We start from the raw sequence: 23,179 nt of genomic DNA on the forward strand, positions 1-23,179 counted from the left end.
TTAGTTTTACAGATTTTACTGAACTGATAACTAATTGTTAATAATTAAAGGTTTTTATACTAATTTTAGTTTTTTAGTAAATTATAAATATTTGCATAAATATTTAAATTTTGTTTTTTTTTGCTAAATGTTTAAAATTAAAACTTTTTTGCCAGCAAGGTTAGTTTGTAATTGTGGGTGCTGTTGATTGATAGAATTTTAATTTTTACTGTTGCTGATTTTAACCGTTAAATATCTGTAATATATATTTCCGATTTACTTATAATTTTACAATAATGCAAATATGTGTAAACAATTAACATTTTCAATGAAGGTCTCATTAAAATTTTGGCAACGTTTGGTTTAAGAAACTACTTTTTGAATTATTACCTTAAAAATTTGTATATTATTTGGTTGAGACTTTAATTTGTATAGTGAAGTATGTATATGGATAAGACTACAGTTTTGGTAACAATGTATATTATAGAGTCTTAATTCAGGCCATAGTACAGATTATAGTCTAAACTAGGGAATATAGTAGAGGCTATAGTTGAGACTTAAGCTCAGAACTAGAACTGAACTAGAACGAAAAAGAACTGCACTGGAAATGACCTAAAACTGACCTGGAAATGAACTAAAACTGAACCAGACCTGAATTAAGGAAAACTAAACATAGAACTGAACTAGAGAACTAGAACTAACTGAACTAGAACGAACTAGAACTAGAACTGAACTAGAACTGAACTAGAAACTGAAGACTAGAACTGAACTAGAACTGAACTAGAACTGAACTAGAACTAGAACTGAACTAGAACTGAACTAGAACTGAACTAGAACTGAACTAGAACTAGAACTGAACTAGAAACTGAACTAGAACTGAACTAGAACTAGAACTAGAACTGAACTGAACTGAACTAGAACTGAACTAGAACTGAACTAGAACTGAACTAGAACTGAACTAGAACTGAACTAGAACTGAACTAGAACTGAACTAGAACTGAACTAGAACTGAAACTAGAACTGAACTAGAACTGAACTAGAACTGAACTAGAACTGAACTAGAACTGAACTAGAACTGAACTAGAACTGAACTAGAACTGAACTAGAACTGAACTAGAACTAACTAGAACTGAACTAGAACTGAACTAGAACTGAACTAGAACTGAACTAGAACTGAACTATGAACTAGAACTGAACTAGAACTGAACTAGAACTGAACTAGAACTGAACTAGAACTGAACTAGAACTGAACTAGAACTGAACTAGAACTGAACTAGAACTGAACTAGAACTGAACTAGAACTGAACTAGAACTGAACTAGAACCTGAACTAGAACTGAACTAGAACTGAACTAGAACTGAACTAGAACTGAACTAGAACTGAACTAGAACTGACTAGAACGAACTAGAACTGAACTAGAACTGAACTAGAACTGAACTAGAACTGAACTAGAACTGAACTAGAACTGAACTAGAACTGAACTAGAACTGAACTAGAACTAGAACTGACTAACTGAACTAGAACTGAACTAGAACTGAACTAGAACTGAACTAGAACTGAACTAGAACTGAACTAGAACTGAACTAGAACTGAACTAGAACTGAACTAGAACTGAAGTAGAACTGAAGTAGAACTGAACTAGAACTGACTAGAACTGAACTAGAACTGAACTAGAACTGAACTAGAACTGAACTAGAACTGAACTAGAACTGAACTGGAACTGAACTAATAGTGAACTAGAACTAATAGTGAACTAGAACTGAACTAGAACTGAACTAGAAATAGAACTGAACTAGAACTGAACTAGAAAATAGAACTGAACTAGAACTGAACTAGAACTGAACTAGAACTGAACTAGAACTGAACTAGAACTAGAACTGAACTAGAACTAAACTAGAACTGAACTAGAACTGAACTAGAACTGAACTAGAACTGAACTAGTGCTGAACTAGAACTGAACTAGAACTGAACTAGAACTGAACTAGAACTGAACTTGAACTGAATTAGAACTGAACTAGAACTGAACTAGAACTGAACTAGAACTGAACTAGAACTGAACTAGAACTGAACTAGAACTGAACTAGAACTGAACTAGAACTAGAACTGAACTAGAACTGAACTAGAACTGAACTAGAACTGAACTAGAACTGAACTAGAACTGAACTAGAACTGAACTAGAACTGAACTAGAACTGAACTAGAACTGAACTAGAACTGACTAGAACTGAACTAGAACTGAACTAGAACTGAACTAGAACTGAACTAGAACTGAACTAGAACTGAACTAGAACTGAACTAGAACTGAACTAGAACTGAACTAGAACTGAACTAGAACTGAACTAGAACTGAACTAGAACTGAACTAGAACTGAAATAGAACTGAACTAGCAGTGAACTAAAACTAAATTTATAATTTAGTTGTTGAGACTACAATTATGACTATAGTCAACACTATAGTTAAGAATATAGTCAAGACCATAGTTCCAACTATAGTAGAGGTCTTAGTTGAGACTGCAGTTCAGACAATCCAGACTCTAGACTATAGGTTAAACTAAAAAGTAATAAGTACTACAAAATCTTAATGAAATTCTTCGATTCATTTTGTAACTAAAGTAATACAATTAATAAAACCTTCTTATCATTAAACACCAAATAGGAAACAATTGTTTTAACAGCTACTAAATTGCTAAAAACAATACTTCCAAATGTCAATGACCAATAACTTATCAACAAACACGTCTCACAGTAATAGTAACAAATTGTTAGTGGCCATTCCTACACAGACATTAATTGACCAAATTATGCAAATTTTAAATTTTTAAACAAAATTAAACGAAAAGCAATTTTTTTATTATAAAAACTCATTTACAAACACCAATTAGTATCAGTTCAAAAAGTTCTGTAAAACTAAACAAACCCAAACAAATTAAACAAAATGTTCAAATTCGTAAGTTTTCAAAAGAAATTTTGCCAATTGAAATAAAAACTAATAAAAAAATATATTATTTCTATTTCAGTTCGCTTTGTGTTTGTTCGCTGTTGTTTAGCTGCCGCTAAACCCGGTATTGTGGCTCCTTTGGCTTACTCGGCTCCTGTAGTAGCTGCTGCTCCCTATACTGCTGCTTACACTGCACCCTACGCTGCTGCTTACACTACTCCTTATGCTGCTGCCTACTCTGCTTACTCTGCCTACCCCTATGCTGCTTCTCCTTACGTAGCTGCTCCTTACACCGCTGCCTACTCCGCTTATCCTTATGCTGCTTCTTACTTGTTGCGCAAGTAGTTTGGGAACTATAGGCTTTCAAAAGAGTGCAAAGAATTTGTTTATGGAACTTAAATAACTGATGAAAAAAAAACTAAATAAACTTGCTCTTATAGAGTGAAATTTTATTAAAACGATATGAATTTGTGTTTTTTTATTTTAAAATGTTGAAGAAAATTTTCAAGTATCTTAAAAATTTCCCAAGTAATTAGAGTTTCGCAGACATATCGAAAACGCTATTTACTTTATTTTGTTTAATCAATTTTTAAAAAAATCTCAACTTTAAACAATTTTCGAATTAAATTCCTCTTTATTTTGGAACACTCATTAAAATTCCAATTAATGATTCATTTTGCTCCATAAAATTGTTAATAAATCAAATAAATTGCTTGTGTTACTACCGCTACGTGATTGCTACTTGTATTCACTACGTCATTATATAGTTTACATACGTGTTTAAGTTTTTTTTTTGCTGCATTTGAAAGTACATTTTTTTCAATTAGTTTATATTTATTGTAGCATTAATAAACTTTAATTTTAAAGTTAATAAAAAAATGATTTGTTTTAATGTTTGATTTTCTTTGAATAACAATTACTACGTGTTTGTGTTTTACAATAGTTTTAAAAATATATATTATTGTGTGTATAGGTTCAAATAATGGTCATGGTAAATAATCAATACTTTTTTTTTAATTTGACGGAAGTGCATAGAAATTATATGGGAATATTATTTATAGTAAAGTTAAGAGTTATAAAGCTGAACTAGAACTGAACTAGAACTGAACTAGAACTGAACTAGAACTGAACTAGAACTGAACTAGAACTGAACTAGAACTGAACTAGAACTGAACTAGAATTGAACTAGAACTGAACTAGAACTGAACTAGAACTGAACTAGAACTGAACTAGAACTGAACTAGAACTGAACTAGAACTGAACTAGAACTGAACTAGAACTGAACTAGAACTGAACTAGAACTGAACTAGAACTGAACTAGAACTGAACTAGAACTGAACTAGAATTGAACTAGAACTGAACTAGAACTGAACTAGAACTGAACTAGAATTGAACTAGAACTGAACTAGAACTGAACTAGAACTGAACTAGAACTGAACTAGAACTGAACTGAACTGAACTAGAACTGAACTAGAACTGAACTAGAATTGAACTAGAACTGAACTAGAACTGAACTAGAACTAAACTAGAACTGAACTAGAACTGAACTAGAACTGAACTAGAACTGAACTAGTGCTGAACTGGAACTGAACTAGAACTGAACTAGAACTGAACTAGAATTGAACTAGAACTGAACTAGAACTGAACTAGAACTAAACTAGAACTGAACTAGAACTGAACTAGAACTGAACTAGAACTGAACTAGTGCTGAACTAGAACTGAACTAGAACTGAACTAGAACTGAACTAGAACTGAACTAGAACTGAACTAGAACTGAACTAAAACTGAACTAGAACTGAACTAGAACTGAACTAGAACTGAACTAGAACTGAACTAGAACTGAACTAGAACTGAACTAGAACTGAACTAGAACTGAACTAGAACTGAACTAGAACTGAACTAGAACTGAACTAGAACTTCCTGGAAAATTTTGTAAAAATTGCCTTTAAATATAAAATTTTGTAAAAATCTTCTTTAAACAGAAAATTTATTTTTTAACCGAAATAAAATATTTAATAGAATTGCCAAAATGTTTTTAATACCCTTGAATTATGTATTACATTTATAAATTTTAAAGCAATAACGAATAGTTAACTATTGTTTACAGAACATTTTTATAAAAATTTCAATTTATAAAAAATAAAGAAAAAAAATGTATGACACACAAACCCACACACTCCCTTAAAACAAACCACCGACTTGCAAACTGTCCAAAACGATTGGCCTTACGAAAAAAGACGTGCTTGGCTAAAATATGCAAATTTTAATTGTTTACCATTAAACCATTAAAACTTTTTACTATAAATACCAAAAATCAATAAATAAATAATATCAGTTCAATAAGTTCTGTTAACAAAACAATTAAAACAAAAAAACTAAAACAAAATGTTCAAATTCGTAAGTTTTATTGAAAACTCTTTAATATAATTATTTCAAATTAATTTAATTTTCTTTAACTTCTAGTTCGCTTTGTGCTTGTTCGCTGTTGTTGCCTTGGCTGCCGCTAAACCCGGTATTGTGGCTCCTTTGGCTTACTCAGCTCCCGTAGTAGCTGCTGCTCCCTATACTGCTGCTTACACCGCACCCTACGCTGCTGCTTACACTACTCCTTATGCTGCTGCCTACTCTGCTTACTCTGCCTTCCCCTATGTTGCTTCTCCTTATGTAGCTGCTCCTTACACCGCTGCCTACTCTGCTTATCCTTATGCTGCTTCTTACTTGTTGCGCAAGTAAATATCTCAGTAAAATTTTTTAATGTTTAGCTGTAATTTGTTGTCGGTTGTTATGTGAAGGAAAAATTTTGTTACTGTTAACTAAGTGACTGCTGAAAAAATTTAAATGAAAACAATTAAATTTATTTACTTGAAAATAAAGTAGATAATTAACGAAACGTTTGTGTCTTTATTTATATTAGAATATGTGAAAAATAATAAAAAAAAAATTATACTATAGACTAGACTATATACTAGAATATAGACTAGACTATAGACTAGACTATAGACTAGACTATAGACTACACTATAGACTAGACTATAGACTAGACTATAGACTAGACTATAGACTAGACTATAGACTAGACTAAAAAGAAAATTTGTATCGAACATTTTCTATAAAAAGTAATTTTTTATCGAAAGTTTTCTATAAAAAGTAAAAAATTTTTATCGAAAGTTTTCTATAAAAAGTAAAAAAATTTTATCGAATGTTTTCTATAAAAAGTAAAAAATTTTTATCGAAAGTTTTCTATAAAAAGTAAAAAATTTTATCGAAAATTTTCTATAAAAAGAAAATTTTCTATAAAAAGAAAATTTTTATCGAAAATTTTCTATAAAAAGAAAATTTTTATCGAAAATTTTCTATAAAAAGAAAATTTTTATCGAAAATTTTCTATAAAAAGAAAATTTTTATCGAAAATTTTCTATAAAAAGAAAATTTTTATCGAAAATTTTCTATAAAAAGAAAATTTTTATCGAAAATTTTCTATAAAAAGAAAATTTTTATTGAAAATTTTCTATAAAAAGAAAATTTTTATCGAAAATTTTCTATAAAAAGAAAAATTTTATCGAAAATTTTCTATAAAAAGAAAATTTTCTATAAAAAGAAAATTTTCTATAAAAAGAAAATTTTTATCGAACATTTTCTATAAAAAGAAAATTTTTATCGAAAATTTTCTATAAAAAGAAAATTTGTATCGAACATTTTCTATAAAAAGAAAATTTGTATCGAACATTTTCTATAAAAAGAAAATTTGTATCGAAAATTTTCTATAAAAAGAAAATTTGTATCGAAAATTTTCTATAAAAAGAAAATTTGTATCGAAAATTTTCTATAAAAAGAAAATTTGTATCGAAAATTTTCTATAAAAAGAAAATTTGTATCGAAAATTTTCTATAAAAAGAAAATTTGTATCGAAAATTTTCTATAAAAAGAAAATTTGTATCGAAAATTTTCTATAAAAAGAAAATTTGTATCGAAAATTTTCTATAAAAAGAAAATTTGTATCGAAAATTTTCTATAAAAAGAAAATTTGTATCGAAAATTTTCTATAAAAAGAAAATTTGTATCGAAAATTTTCTATAAAAAGAAAATTTTTATCGAAAATTTTCTATAAAAAGGAAATTTTTATCGAAAATTTTCTATAAAAAGGAAATTTTTATCGAAAATTTTATATAAAAAGGAAATTTTTATCGAAAATTTTATATAAAAAGAAAATTTTTATCGAAAATTTTATATAAAAAGAAAATTTGTATCGAAAATTTCCTATAAAAAGAAAATTTGTATCGAAAATTTCCTATAAAAAGAAAATTTGTATCGAAAATTTTCTATAAAAAGAAAATTTTTATCGAAAATTTTCTATAAAAAGAAAATTTGTATCGAAAATTTTCTATAAAAAGAAAATTTGTATCGAAAATTTTCTATAAAAAGAAAATTTGTATCGAAAATTTTCTATAAAAAGAAAATTTGTATCGAAAATTTTCTATAAAAAGAAAATTTGTATCGAAAATTTTCTATAAAAAGAAAATTTGTATCGAAAATTTTCTATAAAAAGAAAATTTTTATCGAAAATTTTCTATAAAAAGAAAATTTGTATCGAAAATTTTCTATAAAAAGAAAATTTGTATCGAAATTTTTCTATAAAAAGAAAATTTTTATCGAAATTTTTCTATAAAAAGAAAATTTTTATCGAAAATTTTCTATAAAAAGAAAATTTTTATCGAAAATTTTCTATAAAAAGTGTATTTTTATCGAAAATTTTCTATAAAAAGTGTATATTTATCGAAAATTTTCTATAAAAAGTGTATTTTTATCGAAAATTTTCTATAAAAAGTGTATTTTTATCGAAAATTTTCTATAAAAAGTGTATTTTTATCGAAAATTTTGTATAAAAAGAACATTTTTATCGAAAATTTTGTATAAAAAGAAAATTTGTATCGAAAATTTTGTATAAAAAGAAAATTTGTATCGAAAATTTTGTATAAAAAGAAAATTTGTATCGAACATTTTCTATAAAAAGAAAATTTGTATCGAAAATTTTCTATAAAAAGTAAATTTTTATCGAAAAATTTCTATAATACGTAAATTTTAATCGAAAATTTTCTACAAAAAGTAAATTTTTATCGAAAATTTTCTATAAAAAGTAAATTTTTATCGAAAATGTTCTATAAAAAGTAAATTGTTATCGAAAATTTTCAACAAAAAGCAAATTTTTATCGAAAAATTTATATAAAAAGTAAATTTTTATCGAAAATTTTCTAAAAAACAAAATTTTTATCAAAAAATTTTCAATTAAATAGTAAAAAAATTTTATAATTTTTTGTCACATTTTTTCTAAAGTAAAATTATTTTATTTTTTTCTGGATTTCATTTATAGTTTTTTCATTTTTTATCGTTTTCAAAATCAACAAATAACATTAAATATTAACAAATTCTTCTTTAAAATATAAAATCTATTTGCGCAAAACATAAGAAGCAGCATAAGGATAAGCAGAGTAGGCAGCAGTATAAGGAGCAGCTACATAAGGATAAGCAGAGTAAGCGGAGTAGGCAGCAGCATAAGGAGCAGTGTAAGCGGCAGTGTAAGGGGCGGTATAAGCAGCAGTGTAGGGGGCGGCAGCTACTACGGGAGCAGAGTAAGCCAAGGGAGCGACAATACCGGGTTTAGCGGCAGCCAAGGCAATTACAGCGAACAAGCACAAAGCGAACTATAGGATAAGAAAAAAATGTACAATTTAAAAATTTAATCCTTTAATTGATTTGCACTTAAAAACTTACGAATTTGAACATTTTGTTTTGATTTTTTTAGTTTTGCTAACACGTTAGTTTTAAAACTGATAGTATTAAATAAAAAACATTTACATTTTATACTAAAATTGTTGAAAAAAAAAAGATTAAAATAAAACTAAAACGTTTTAAACACTTTAAATGTTTTAGCCAGGCACGTCTTCCTGGTGAAGGTCAGCTGTCTGTGTTTATTTTATGGTAAACTTGGCTTTAATGTTTTAATTTCATTTTCATTTAATAAAAAAAAATTAAAAGTGTTTTTTTCTACAAAGACTGCCACTGTAAATGACACATGAATGTAGGTTTAGGTGGGTGTTTTTTGGCTTTTATGTTTTGAAAATTGTTGCTGTTGTTTTGGTTTTTAATTAAATATTCTAGAAGCATTTCATAATTAAATTCATTTTCCATATTCTAATGCACTAAGTGACGAACTCAGCCACAAATTTATATAAATACTTGTGTATGACAAAATACCAGTTAAGAATATTGAAACTTTTTTTTGGAAATGAATTGATTTATTCATAAATTAATTTTTTGAGGTTATTATATAATAATATTAAAATTAAATTATAATTTGTTTTACAAAATTTATTATAGAACTTTTGACCCTGGCATTGATTTTTGTTGATATTTAAAGAATCAAGTTGATGTGTGTTTGTAACGTTTCTAAGAATTTGCAGTTTTGTTTGGGTGAATTAAATGTGAATTAAATATGAAGGTGATGTCTCTAGTCTATAGTTAAGTTTATAGTCTAGTCTATAGTCTAGTCTATAGTCTAGTCTATAGTCTAGTCTATAGTCTAGTCTATAGTCTAGTCTATAGTCTAGTCTATAGTCTAGTCTATAGTCTAGTCTATAGTCTAGTCTATAGTCTAGTCTATAGTCTAGTCTATAGTCTAGTCTATAGTCTAGTCTATAGTCTAGTCTATAGTCTAGTCTATAGTCTAGTCTATAGTCTAGTCTATAGTCTAGTCTATAGTCTAGTCTATAGTCTAGTCTATAGTCTAGTCTATAGTCTAGTCTATAGTCTAGTCTATAGTCTAGTCTATAGTCTAGTCTATAGTCTAGTCTATAGTCTAGTCTATAGTCTAGTCTATAGTCTAGTCTATAGTCTAGTCTATAGTCTAGTCTATAGTCTAGTCTATAGTCTAGTCTATAGTCTAGTCTATAGTCTAGTCTATAGTCTAGTCTATAGTCTAGTCTATAGTCTAGTCTATAGTCCTAGTCTATAGTCTAGTCTATAGTCTAGTCTATAGTCTAGTCTATAGTCTAGTCTATAGTCTAGTCTATAGTCTAGTCTATAGTCTAGTCTATAGTCTAGTCTATAGTCTAGTCTATAGTCTAGTCTATAGTCTAGTCTATAGTCTAGTCTATAGTCTAGTCTATAGTCTAGTCTATAGTCTAGTCTAGTCTAGTCTATAGTCTAGTCTATAGTCTAGTCTATAGTCTAGTCTATAGTCTAGTCTTAGTCTAGTCTATAGTCTAGTCTATAGTCTAGTCTATAGTCTAGTGCTATAGTCTAGTCTATAGTCTAGTCTATAGTCTAGTCTATAGTCTAGTCTATAGTCTAGTCTATAGTCTAGCTATAGTCTAGTCTATATCTAGTCTATAGTCTAGTCTATAGTCTAGTCTCTAGTCTAGTCTATAGTCTAGTCTATAGTCTAGTCTATAGTCTAGTCTATAGTCTAGTCTATAGTCTAGTCTAATGTCTAGTCCTATAGTCTAGTCTATAAGTCTAGTCTATAGTCTAGTCTATAGTCTAGTCTATAGTCTAGTCTATAGTCTAGTCCATAGTCTAGTCTATAGTCTAGTCTATAGTCTATGTCTATAGTCTAGTCTATAGTCGAGTCTATAGTCTAGTCTATAGTCTAGTCTATAGTCTAGTCTATAGCTATAGTCTAGTCTATAGTCTAGTCTATAGTCTAGTCTATAGTCTAGTCTATAGTCTAGTCTATAGTCTAGTCTATAGTCTAGTCTATAGTCTAAGTCTATAGTCTAGTCTATAGTCTAGTCTATAGTCTAGTCTATAGTCTAGTCTATAGTCTAGTCTATAGTCTAGTACTATAGTCTAGTCTATAGTCTAGTCTATAGTCTAGACTATAGTCTAGTCTATAGTCTAGTCTATAGTCTAGTCTATAGTCTAGTCTATAGTCTAGTCTATAGTCTAGTCTATAGTCTAGTCTATAGTCTAGTCTATAGTCTAGTCTATAGTCTAGTCTATAGTCTAGTCTATAGTCTAGTCTATAGTCTAGTCTATAGTCTAGTCTATAGTCTAGTCTATAGTCTAGTCTATAGTCTAGTCTATAGTCTAGTCTATAGTCTAGTCTATAGTTCTAGTCTATAGTCTAGTCTATAGTCTAGCTCTATAGTCTAGTCTATAGTCTAGTCTATAGTCTAGTCTAGTCTAAAGTCTTGTCTAGTGTAGTCTATAGTCTAATCTGTCTGTAGTATAGTAGGTAGTATATTCTATAGTCTAGTATATAGTCTATAGTATAGTATTTTGTCTAGTCTGCAGTCTAGTCTTTAAAATAGTCTATAATCTAGTCTATAGTCTAGTCTAAAACCTAAAAAGTACTATTTTGTTATAAGTTAGTACTATTTTAAAATTTTAATTTTTCAGTAATGGAAATGCGAAATTGTATGTGCTGATTCAAACGAATGTAGAACATGTGAGGACACAGTGAAACTCTGAAGCACTTTCTTTGTCAATTGTAAATCTGCTAAGAATACTTCATTTTATCTTACAACCTCAAATAATTTAAACAACAAAACCCAAATAAATCTTTATTTAAACGAATCAAAAAAAATGGTATTTTCAGTACTTATTAGGGTGATCGATTATTCGACATTTTTCAAAAACCGGTTTTCGAATAGTTCGAATAGCTGACATTTAAAAAAAACCGGTTGATATTTTTCAAATTCAGAAAAAACCGGTTAACCGGTTTTTTTTATAAATAAAAAAAATATATTTTAATTTGAAAAACTTAATGTTTATGTTTAAATTTGATTAATAAAACTTGACCCGAAATGATTTTTAACAGTTTAAAAGATTATAACTTTAGATCTAGTCGTCTGATTTACTTTATTTCTATAATATAAAAAAATTAGGAAAAAAGTGGGACACTTCTGTTATACATAAGGTACTATGTAATCCTAGCTTATTTTAAAAGCCCTGTTTTGGAAATCCGCATAGGCATTCCAACACTTCCATAAAATTTCAGCCGTAAATTAATTATTGTAATTGGAATATAATCTTAAGATTGATAAAATTTTATCAAACAGTTATCAGTTTTACAAATTATTTTTTTTAATTAATTAGGAAAATCAAAAAAGTTTAACGCTAGTTCCTCGACTCGAATATTTTTAAAATTTAGACGGGCTGTATTATTATTTACTTAAAAATTTCATTTAAATAATCTTTGAATACAAAGCAAATAAAAGTATTCGAAACCGGTTTTTAAAAAATGAAAAAACCGGGTTATTCGATATTCGAAAAATCAACATTAAGAAAAAACCGACACTGGTAAAGCAGAAAAAACCGGTTTTAAAACCGGTTGAAAAATCGAGTCGATCACCCTAGTACTTATGTTATAAACAAAATACCTGCTAGCAAAGTTTATAAAAGTAATCAAACTTTGTTTTTATTAAAAACTTAAAATTATTTTCAGTTGCTAATAAAATGTACAGGTATTGTAAACGTTTGTTATATAACCCAGTAAATAATGGAAATTAACAAAAAAATTGTTGTTAATTTGTAACCAGAATCTTAATTTGAATATAAACTAGAATCCAAATTCGAATCATAATTTCAATCTGAATTAGAATTTTAATCTGAACCAGAATCTGAACTAGAATATTAAGTGGAATCTAAGTTTTTTGGTTTGCTGGGTTTATTATTCTGTTTAATTTGCTGGTTTGCTGGGTTAAAAACCATTTAAATACCTTCATGTCTATGTAGTAGAAAAACTTTTTTAACTTTTAACATGTAAATATTTTGGCATGTAAATCTACTTGTAATATCAACTTAATCTTTGTTAAAAATTCTATAAACTAAATACACATGTAACTTCTACCCTTTTTACATCGTATGGAGGAAAAAAATCTGCTAGTTTTCCTTTTTTTTATAACAGATTTTTGTTGTCTTTTGATGTTTATAATCCTGTTTACTTTTTAAATATAAAATACTAGAGTAAATCAAAAATACTACAGATTAAATGTACGATACTGTAGAACATTTTAGAGCAATTTTTGGTGAAAAGAAGTCTTGTTTATATTATTGAGAAGTGATGCTGCAAAGCGTCCTAGGTTGTAGTGGTTTTTGGGTCAAGTCTCAAACATTTTGAACCGATTATCCTGATTGTTAATAACGCATAATTCGATTCTATGTTTAAAATAATAATTCATGTTTTCGGTCCGTAAGATTCTTGGGGCTTTCGAAATTGTACAGATGGACAGAAATGTTTATGTATTTTAAAAACAGTGATTCCCTTTATTTTATTTCAATCTTTTAAAATTTAACAATTGCTCCATATTTTCTAAACATTCTACTTTTTGTTCGTTATTTATTTTTCATATTCAATATTAGACCTGATGAACTAAATTTGATTTTGTAGATGGTCGGTTGGACGGTCGTCTGTCTATTTAATTGCATCAAGGGAAATGAACACAAATGTGACATAATTGGCTCAACCAACAAAAAGAGAAAACCTCTAAAAAAAGAGCTAAAATAAAAGCACCTCAAATAAATATAAAGAAAGAAAAAAGATACAAATCGAAACAAGAAAATCATATGTTATTTTTAGGTAAACATTAATGTGTAAACAGGGTTGGTTTTTTTTGTCTCTAATGGGGTTTTGTTCAATTTCTTTTTTGGCTGTTGTACCAGGTTATTGGCATAGTAAACCATGAATGGTGCTGATGATGATAATGACGCTAAAAGTGGTCAAGCAAAAAGGTAATGTAAAGTAAGATTTACATATACACACATACATACATATGTATTTGTAGACAGATATGACATGAGTTGGATTATAGGTACGTTTTGTGCAAAAAGGGAAATGTACGCCAAATTACTTTTAGCTTTAATTTAGACCACTAGAATCTGAATTAGAATGGGTAACTAGAATATGAATTAAAATCTGAATTAGAATCTAAACTACAATCTGCATTCGAATCGGAACTAGAATCTGAACTAGAATTTGAATTAGAATCTGAACTAGAATGATTAATAAAATTCCCATTCGATTCTGAACTAAAACCATGATTAAAATGTGACCAAAAATCTGCAAAGGAATTGGAACAAGAATCTGAACAAAAATCAAAATCAACTAGAACCTTAATTATAATCTGAACTAAAATCTGAATTAGAATCGGAACTAAAATCTAAACTAGAATCTAGACCAGAATCTGAACTGGAATCCCAAACTATAATCTGCACTAGAAAATACATCAGAATCTGGAAGTAAATATGAATAAGAATCTAAACCAAAATCTGCGTTATAATCGGAACAAAAACCAGAATTTTGCCCATAATCATAAGTAGGATCTGATAAGAATCCGAACTAGAATATAGACTAGACTATAGACTCGAGTATAGACTAGACTATAGAATAAGACTAACTAGAATAACTAGACTATAGACTAGACTATGACTAGACTATAGACTAGACTATAGAACTAGACTATAGACTAGACTAGACTAGACCATATCCATAAGACTATAGACTAGACTATAGACTAGACTATAGACTAGACTATAGACTAGACTATAGACTAGACTAACTAGACTATAGACTAGACTAATCGACTATGACTAGTATGACATAGACTAGACTATAGATAGACTATAGACTAGACTATAGACTAGACTATAGACTAGACTATAGACTAGACTATAGACTAGACTATAGACTAGACTATAGACTAGACTATAGACTAGACTATAGACTAGACTATAGACTAGACTATAGACTAGACTATAGACTAGACTATAGACTAGACTATAGACTAGACTATAGACTAGACTATAGACTAGACTATAGACTAGACTATAGACTAGACTATACTAGACTATAGACTAGACTATAGACTAGACTATAGACTAGACTATAGACTAGACTATAGACTAGACTATAGACTAGACTATAGACTAGACTATAGACTAGACTATAGACTAGACTATAGACTAGATAGACTAGACTATAGACTAGACTATAGACTAGACTATAGACTAGACTATAAGACTAGACTATAGACTAGACTATAGACTAGACTATAGACTAGACTATAGACTAGACTATAGACTAGACTATAGACTAGACTATAGACTAGACTATAGACTAGACTATAGACTAGACTATAGACCTAGACTATAGACTAGACTATAGACTAGACTATAGACTAGACTATAGACAGACTATAGACTAGACTATAGACTAGACTATAGACTAGACTATAGACTAGACTATAGACTAGACTATAGACTAGACTATAGACTAGACTTATAGACTAGAATATAGACTAGACTATAGACTAGACTATAGACTAGACATAGACTAGACTATAGACTAGACTATAGACTAGACTATAGACTAGACTATAGACTAGACTATAGACTAGACTATAGACTAGACTATAGCTAGACTAGACTATAGACTAGACTATAGACTAGACTATAGACTAGACTATAGACTAGACTATAGACTAGACTATAGACTAGACTATAGACTAGACTATAGACTAGACTATAGACTAGACTATAGACTAGACTATAGACTAGACTATAGACTAGACTATAGACTAGACTATAGACTAGACTATAGACTAGACTATAGACTAGACTATAGACTAGACTATAGACTAGACTATAGACTAGACTATAGAAGACTATAGACTAGACTATAGACTAGACTAGACTAGACTATAGACTAGACTATAGACTAGACTAGAGACTAGACTATAGACTAGACTATAGACTAGACTATAGACTAGTCTATAGTCTAGTCTATAGTCTAGTCTATAGTCTAGTCTATAGTCTATCGTCTATAGTCTAGTCTATAGACTAGTCTATAGACTAGACTATAGACTAGACTATAGACTAGACTATAGACTAGACTATAGACTAGACTATAGACTAGACTATAGACTAGACTATAGACTAGACTATAGACTAGACTATAGACTAGACTATAGACTAGACTATAGACTAGACTATAGACTAGACTATAGACTAGACTATAGACTAGACTATAGACTAGACTATAGACTAGACTATAGACTAGACTATAGACTAGATATAGACTAGACTAAGACTAGACTATAGACTAGACTATAGACTAGACTATACTAGGACTATAGACTAGACTATAGACTAGACTATAGACTAGACTATAGACTAGACTATAGACTAGACTATAGACTAGACTATAGACTAGACTATAGACTAGACTATAGACTAGACTATAGACTAGACTATAGACTAGACTATAGACTAGACTATAGACTAGACTATAGACTAGACTATAGACTAGACTATAGACTAGACTATAGACTAGACTATAGACTAGACTATAGACTAGACTATAGACTAGACTATAGACTAGACTATAGACGACTATAGACTAGACTATAGACTAGACTATAGACTAGACTATAGACTAGACTATAGACTAGACTATAGACTAGACTATAGACTAGACTATACTAGACTATAGACTACTATAGACTAGACTATAGACTAGACTATAGACTAGACTATAGGCTAGACTATAGACTAGACTATAGACTAGACTATAGGCTAGACTATAGACTAGACTATAGACTAGACTATAGGCTAGACTATAGACTAGACTATAGGCTAGACTATAGACTAGACTATAGACTAGACTATAGACTAGACTATAGACTAGACTATAGACGGACTATAGACTAGACTATAGACTAGACTATAGACTAGACTATAGACTAGACTATAGACTAGACTATAGACTAGACTATAGACTAGACTATAGCTAGACTATAGACTAGACTATAGCTAGACTATAGACTAGACTATGACTAGACTATAGAACTAGACTATAGACTAGATAGACTAGACTATAGACTAGACTATAGACTAGACTATAGACTAGACTATAGACTAGACTATAGACTAGACTATAGACTAGACTATAGACTAGACTATAGACTAGACTATAGACTAGACTATAGACGACTATAGACTAGACTATAGACTAGACTATGACTAGACTATAGACTAGACTATAGACTAGACTATAGACTAGACTATAGGACTAGATATAGATAGACTATAGACTAGATATAGACTAGACTATAGACTAGACTATAGACTAGACTATAGACTAGACTATAGAGACTATAGACTAGACTATAGACTAGACTATAGATAGACTATAGACTAGACTATAGACTAGACTATAGACTAGACTATAGACTAGACTATAGACTAGACTATAGACTAGACTATAGACTAGACTATAGACTAGACTAGACTATAGACTAGACTATAGACGACTATAGACTAGACTATAGACTAGACTATAGACTAGACTATAGACTAGACTATAGACTAGACTAGACTAGACTATAGACTAGACTATAGACTAGACTATAGACTAGACTATAGACTAGACTATAGACTAGACTATAGACTAGACTATAGACTATAGACTAGACTATAGACTAGACTATAGACTAGACTATAGACTAGACTATAGACTAGACTATAGACTAGACTATAGACTAGACTATAGACTAGACTATAGACTAGACTATAGACTAGACTATAGACTAGACTATAGACTAGACTATAGACTAGACTATAGACTAGACTATAGACTAGACTATAGACTAGACTATAGACTAGACTATAGACTAGACTATAGACTAGACTATAGACTAGACTATAGACTAGACTATAGACTAGACTATAGACTAGACTATAGACTAGACTATAGACTAGACTATAGACTAGACTATAGACTAGACTATAGACTAGACTATAGACTAGACTATAGACTAGACTATAGACTAGACTATAGACTAGACTATAGACTAGACTATAGACTAGACTATAGACTAGACTAGACTATAGACTAGACTATAGACTAGACTATAGACTAGACTATAGACTAGACTATAGACTAGACTATAGACTAGACTATAGACTAGACTATAGACTAGACTAGACTATAGACTAGACTATAGACTAGACTATAGACTAGACTATAGACTAGACTATAGACTAGACTATAGACTAGACTATAGACTAGACTATAGACTAGACTATAGACTAGACTATAGACTAGACTATAGACTAGACTATAGACTAGACTATAGACTAGACTATAGACTAGACTATAGACTAGATAGACTATAGACTAGACTAGACTATAGACTAGACTAGACTATAGACTAGACTAGACTAGACTAGACTATAGACTAGACTTTAGACTAGACTATAGACTAGACTATAGACTAGACTATAGACTAGACTATAGACTAGACTATAGACTAGACTATAGACTAGACTTTAGACTAGACTATAGACTAGACTAGACTATAGACTAGACTATAGACTAGACTATAGACTAGACTATAGACTAGACTATAGACTAGACTATAGACTAGACTATAGACTAGACTATAGACTAGACTATAGACTAGACTATAGACTAGACTATAGACTAGACTATAGACTAGACTATAGACTAGACTATAGACTAGACTATAGACTAGACTATAGACTAGACTATAGACTAGACTATAGACTAGACTATAGACTAGACTATAGACTAGACTATAGACTAGACTATAGACTAGACTATAGACTAGACTATAGACTAGACTATAGACTAGACTATAGACTAGACTATAGACTAGACTATAGACTAGACTATAGACTAGACTATAGACTAGACTATAGACTAGACTATAGACTAGACTATAGACTAGACTATAGACTAGACTATAGACTAGACTATAGACTAGACTAGACTATAGACTAGACTATAGACTAGACTAGACTATAGACTAGACTATAGACTAGACTATAGACTAGACTATAGACTAGACTATAGACTAGACTAGACTATAGACTAGACTATAGACTAGACTATAGACTAGACTATAGACTAGACTATAGACTAGACTATAGACTAGACTATAGACTAGACTATAGACTAGACTATAGACTAGACTATAGACTAGACTATAGACTAGACTATAGACTAGACTATAGACTAGACTATAGACTAGACTATAGACTAGACTATAGACTAGACTATAGACTAGACTATAGACTAGACTAGACTATAGACTAGACTAGACTATAGACTAGACTAGACTATAGACTAGACTAGACTATAGACTAGACTAGACTATAGACTAGACTATAGACTAGACTATAGACTAGACTATAGACTAGACTATAGACTAGACTATAGACTAGACTATAGACTAGACTATAGACTAGACTATAGACTAGACTATAGACTAGACTATAGACTAGACTATAGACTAGACTATAGACTAGACTAAAGACTAGACTATAGACTAGACTATAGACTAGACTATAGACTAGACTATAGACTAGACTATAGACTAGACTATAGACTAGACTATAGACTAGACTATAGACTAGACTATAGACTAGACTATAGACTAGACTATAGACTAGACTATATAGTACATTGTAGACTATAGACTACACTTTAGACTAAACTATACACTAGACTATAGCACCAATCTATAGTTGAAACTGAGATCAATAATTTACAGTTTTCAATTAAGATTTGCCGCCCTAATGTCTACCGATAATTAGCAGCTGAAGGCTTTGAGCAAACAAATTTGGCCCTAAAGCATTTCATATAAATATTATCACACACGTACTGTCATAAACACTAAAATATGACTATGACAGTTTCAGCACATAAACTGTCCATTTTAGTGTTTTTGTAAATGTATGTGTTTAACCATTATACAAATTATAAACGTTTTTCAAATTTAAAAATTCTAGTAACACCTTGCATAATATGAAAAATATAAAACGTTTAATAATAACAACCATAAAATAAATTGTTTACTTGCAACCTCCCACACACACTCACATAGATAGACTATTTTAGGCCTAGAATATTTAATTACAACAACAAAAATATAGAAAAATATTTATTTATTTTAACTATAAATACCAATAGTTTTTAATTATTTGTTATCAGTTTAATTAAATCATTTAATAAAACAAACCACAAAACCACCCTTAAAACAAAAAAAAACAAAATGTTCAAATTCGTAAGTAGTTGTTATTAAATTATTTGTAAATAAATTGTTGGAAATTAAATTAGTTTCAGTCTAAAGGATTTTTGTTTTTGAAACAAACAAAAATCTATACAAAAAAATAATAATCAATTTATTTAATATTTTTTTCTATCTCTATTTAAAGTTTGCTTTGTGTTTAATGGCTGTTGTTGCCTTGGCTGCTGCTAAACCTGATATTGTTGCCTATTCCTCACCCTATACTGCTGCCTATACAGCCGCCTATACTTCACCCTATGCTGCTGCCTATTCTGGTTATTATGATTATCCTTATGCTGCTTCTTATGTAGCTTCTCCTTACACTGCTGCTTACTCTACTTATCCTTATGCTGCTTCATACTTGTTGCGCAAGTAAATGTTGTGTTTTATTTAACGAGAATTTAAGAATTTTTTCATAATTGTTGTGTAATTGTTTTTTTTGTTAAAAGGTTTTAATAGACAGAGAAAACGAAAAAAAAGATTAAATAAAAAAATGTTAAAAGTTATTTGTTGAAAATCTGAAAATGTGTTTTTTATTAACAAAAGAAAAAAAATATAATCTGGACTATAGTCTAGTCTGCGGTCTGGACTATAGTCTGGTCTACAATATTGACTATAGTCTAGCTCACAGCAGGACTATAGTCTAGTCTGCAGTTTGGACTATAGTGTAGTCTATAGTCTGGCCTATTGTCTGGCCTATAGCCTAGTATATAGTCTAGTCTATAGTCTAGTCTATAGTCTAGCTATAGTCTGTCCTATAGTCAAGTCTATAGTCTAATCTATAGTCTATCTATAGTCTAGCCTATAGTCTGTCCTATAGTCTAGTCTAGTCTAGTCTATAGTCTAGTCTTTAGTCTAGTCTTTAAGTCTAGTCTCTAGTCTAGTCTATAGTCTAGTCTATAGTCTAGTCTATAGTCTAGTCTATAGTCTAGTCTATAGTCTAGTCTATAGTTAGTCTATAGTCTATCTAGTCTAGTTATAGTATAGTCTATAGTCTAGTCTATAGTCTAGTCTATAGTCTAGTCTTTAGTCTACTAGTCTATAGTCTAGTCTATAGTCTAGTCTATAGTCTAGTCTTTAGTCAAGTCTATAGTCTAGTCTATAGTCTAGTCTATAGTCTAGTCTATAGTCTAGTCTTTAGTCTAGTCTATAGTCTAGTCTATAGTCTAGTCTATAGTCTAGTCTATAGTCTAGTCTTAGTCTAGTCTATAGTCTAGTCTATAGTCTAGTCTATAGTCTAGTCTATAGTCTAGTCTATAGTCTAGTCTATAGTCTAGTCTATAGTCTAGTCTATAGTCTAGTCTATAGTCTAGTCTATAGTCTAGTCTATAGTCTAGTCTATAGTCTAGTCTATAGTCTAGTCTATAGTCTAGTCTATAGTCTAGTCTATAGTCTAGTCTATAGTCTAGTCTATAGTCTAGTCTATAGTCTAGTCTATAGTCTAGTCTATAGTCTAGTCTATAGTCTAGTCTATAGTCTAGTCTATAGTCTAGTCTATAGTCTAGTCTATAGTCTAGTCTATAGTCTAGTCTATAGTCTAGTCTATAGTCTAGTCTATAGTCTAGTCTATAGTCTAGTCTATAGTCTAGTCTATAGTCTAGTCTATAGTCTAGTCTATAGTCTAGTCTATAGTCTAGTCTATAGTCTAGTCTATAGTCTAGTCTATAGTCTAGTCTATAGTCTAGTCTATAGTCTAGTCTATAGTCTAGTCTATAGTCTAGTCTATAGTCTAGTCTATAGTCTAGTCTATAGTCTAGTCTATAGTCTAGTCTATAGTCTAGTCTATATCTAGTCTATAGTCTAGTCTATAGTCTAGTCTATAGTCTAGTCTATAGTCTATAGTCTATAGTCTAGTCTATAGTCTAGTCTATAGTCTAGTCTATAGTCTAGTCTATAGTCTAGTCTATAGTCTAGTCTATAGTCTAGTCTATAGTCTAGTCTATAGTCTAGTCTATAGTCTAGTCTATAGTCTAGTCTATAGTCTAGTCTATAGTCTAGTCTATAGTCTAGTCTATAGTCTAGTCTATAGTCTAGTCTATTAGTCTAGTAGCTATAGTCTAGTCTATAGTCTAGTCTATAGTTAGTCTATAGTCTAGTCTATAGTCTAGTCTATAGTCTAGCCTATAGTCTAGTCTATAGTCTAGTCTATAGTCTAGTCTATAGTCTAGTCTATAGTCTAGTCTATAGTCTAGTCTATAGTCTAGTCTATAGTCTAGTCTATAGTCTAGTCTATAGTCTAGTCTATAGTCTAGTCTATAGTCTAGTCTATAGTCTAGTCTATAGTCTAGTCTATAGTCTAGTCTATAGTCTAGTCTATAGTCTAGTCTATAGTCTAGTCTATAGTCTAGTCTATAGTCTAGTCTATAGTCTAGTCTATAGTCTAGTCTATAGTCTAGTCTATAGTCTAGTCTATAGTCTAGTCTATAGTCTAGTCTATAGTCTAGTCTATAGTCTAGTCTATAGTCTAGTCTATAGTCTAGTCTATAGTCTAGTCTATAGTCTAGTCTATAGGTTAGTCTATAGTCTAGTCTATAGTCTAGTCTATAGTCTAGTCTATAGTCTGGTCTATAGTCTAGTCTATAGTCTAGTCTATGTCTGGTCTATAGTCTAGTCTATAGTCTAGTCTATAGTCTAGTCTATAGTCTAGTCTATAGTCTAGTCTATAGTCTAGTCTATAGTCTAGTCTATAGTCTAGTCTATAGTCTAGTCTATAGTCTATAGTCTAGTGTATAGTCTGGACTATAGCCTAGTCTATAGTCTAGTCTATACTCTGGATTAATGTCTAGTCTATAGACTATTCTTTGGTCTGGACTATAGCCTATTCTATAGTCTAATCTATGGTCTCGACTATAGTCTACTCATAATCTAGTCTATAGTCTGGTCTATAGTCTTGTCCATAGTATGGACTATAGTCCGTCCACAGTCTAGTCTATAGTCTGGACTATAGTCCAGTCCACATTCTGGACTAGAGTCAAGTATATATTCTGGATCATAGTATTTAGTCTGGACCATAGTCTAGCCTATACTCTGTACTATATTGGACTATGGACTAGTATACAAACTGGACTTTGGTCTGATAGACAATCTAATCTGTAGTGTGGAATATAGGCTAATCAATAGTCTGAACTGTGATTTCCAATCACTCTCAAATAAGCATCAAACTTAAATGTTTTC

General features: G+C 30.0%; 4 protein-coding genes and 1 pseudogene across 4 annotated transcripts in view; 3 read left to right on the forward strand and 2 right to left on the reverse strand.

The window, feature by feature from the left end:
- LOC119604544 (vitelline membrane protein Vm26Ab-like) overlaps positions 1-67 on the reverse strand; it is a 571-nt gene extending 504 nt beyond the window's left edge. Inside the window, exon 1 of the mRNA XM_037957220.1 lies at positions 1-67. This exon is cut by the window's left edge and continues 26 nt beyond it. The gene's annotated coding sequence lies outside the window, so the exon portion shown is untranslated.
- A 2,845-nt stretch (positions 68-2,912) lies between these two features.
- On the forward strand, positions 2,913-3,376 carry LOC119604545 (annotated as a pseudogene).
- Positions 3,377-5,253: 1,877 nt separating this feature from the next.
- Positions 5,254-5,809, forward strand: LOC119604543 (vitelline membrane protein Vm26Ab-like). Its single transcript, XM_037957219.1, has 2 exons — positions 5,254-5,312; positions 5,379-5,809. Exons 1-2 carry the CDS (start codon positions 5,301-5,303, stop codon positions 5,646-5,648), a joined length of 282 nt encoding a protein of 93 aa, XP_037813147.1. The 5' UTR covers positions 5,254-5,300; the 3' UTR covers positions 5,649-5,809.
- Positions 5,810-8,271: 2,462 nt separating this feature from the next.
- Positions 8,272-8,966, reverse strand: LOC119604540 (cuticle protein 16.5-like). The gene is made up of 2 exons (XM_037957216.1): positions 8,685-8,966; positions 8,272-8,614 (listed from the first exon to the last, which is right to left on the reverse strand). Exons 1-2 carry the CDS (start codon positions 8,694-8,696, stop codon positions 8,360-8,362), a joined length of 267 nt encoding a protein of 88 aa, XP_037813144.1. The 5' UTR covers positions 8,697-8,966; the 3' UTR covers positions 8,272-8,359.
- A 10,992-nt stretch (positions 8,967-19,958) lies between these two features.
- Positions 19,959-20,461, forward strand: LOC119604541 (cuticle protein 5.1-like). The gene is made up of 2 exons (XM_037957217.1): positions 19,959-20,002; positions 20,154-20,461. Exons 1-2 carry the CDS (start codon positions 19,991-19,993, stop codon positions 20,379-20,381), a joined length of 240 nt encoding a protein of 79 aa, XP_037813145.1. The 5' UTR covers positions 19,959-19,990; the 3' UTR covers positions 20,382-20,461.
- The last annotated feature ends 2,718 nt before the right edge of the window (positions 20,462-23,179 follow it).

The sequence above is a fragment of the Lucilia sericata genome, unplaced genomic scaffold, assembly GCF_015586225.1.
Source record: "Lucilia sericata isolate MDLA Ls3-8-SP2 unplaced genomic scaffold, ASM1558622v1 Contig000402F_arrow, whole genome shotgun sequence".
NCBI classification, from domain to species: Eukaryota; Metazoa; Arthropoda; class Insecta; order Diptera; family Calliphoridae; genus Lucilia; species Lucilia sericata.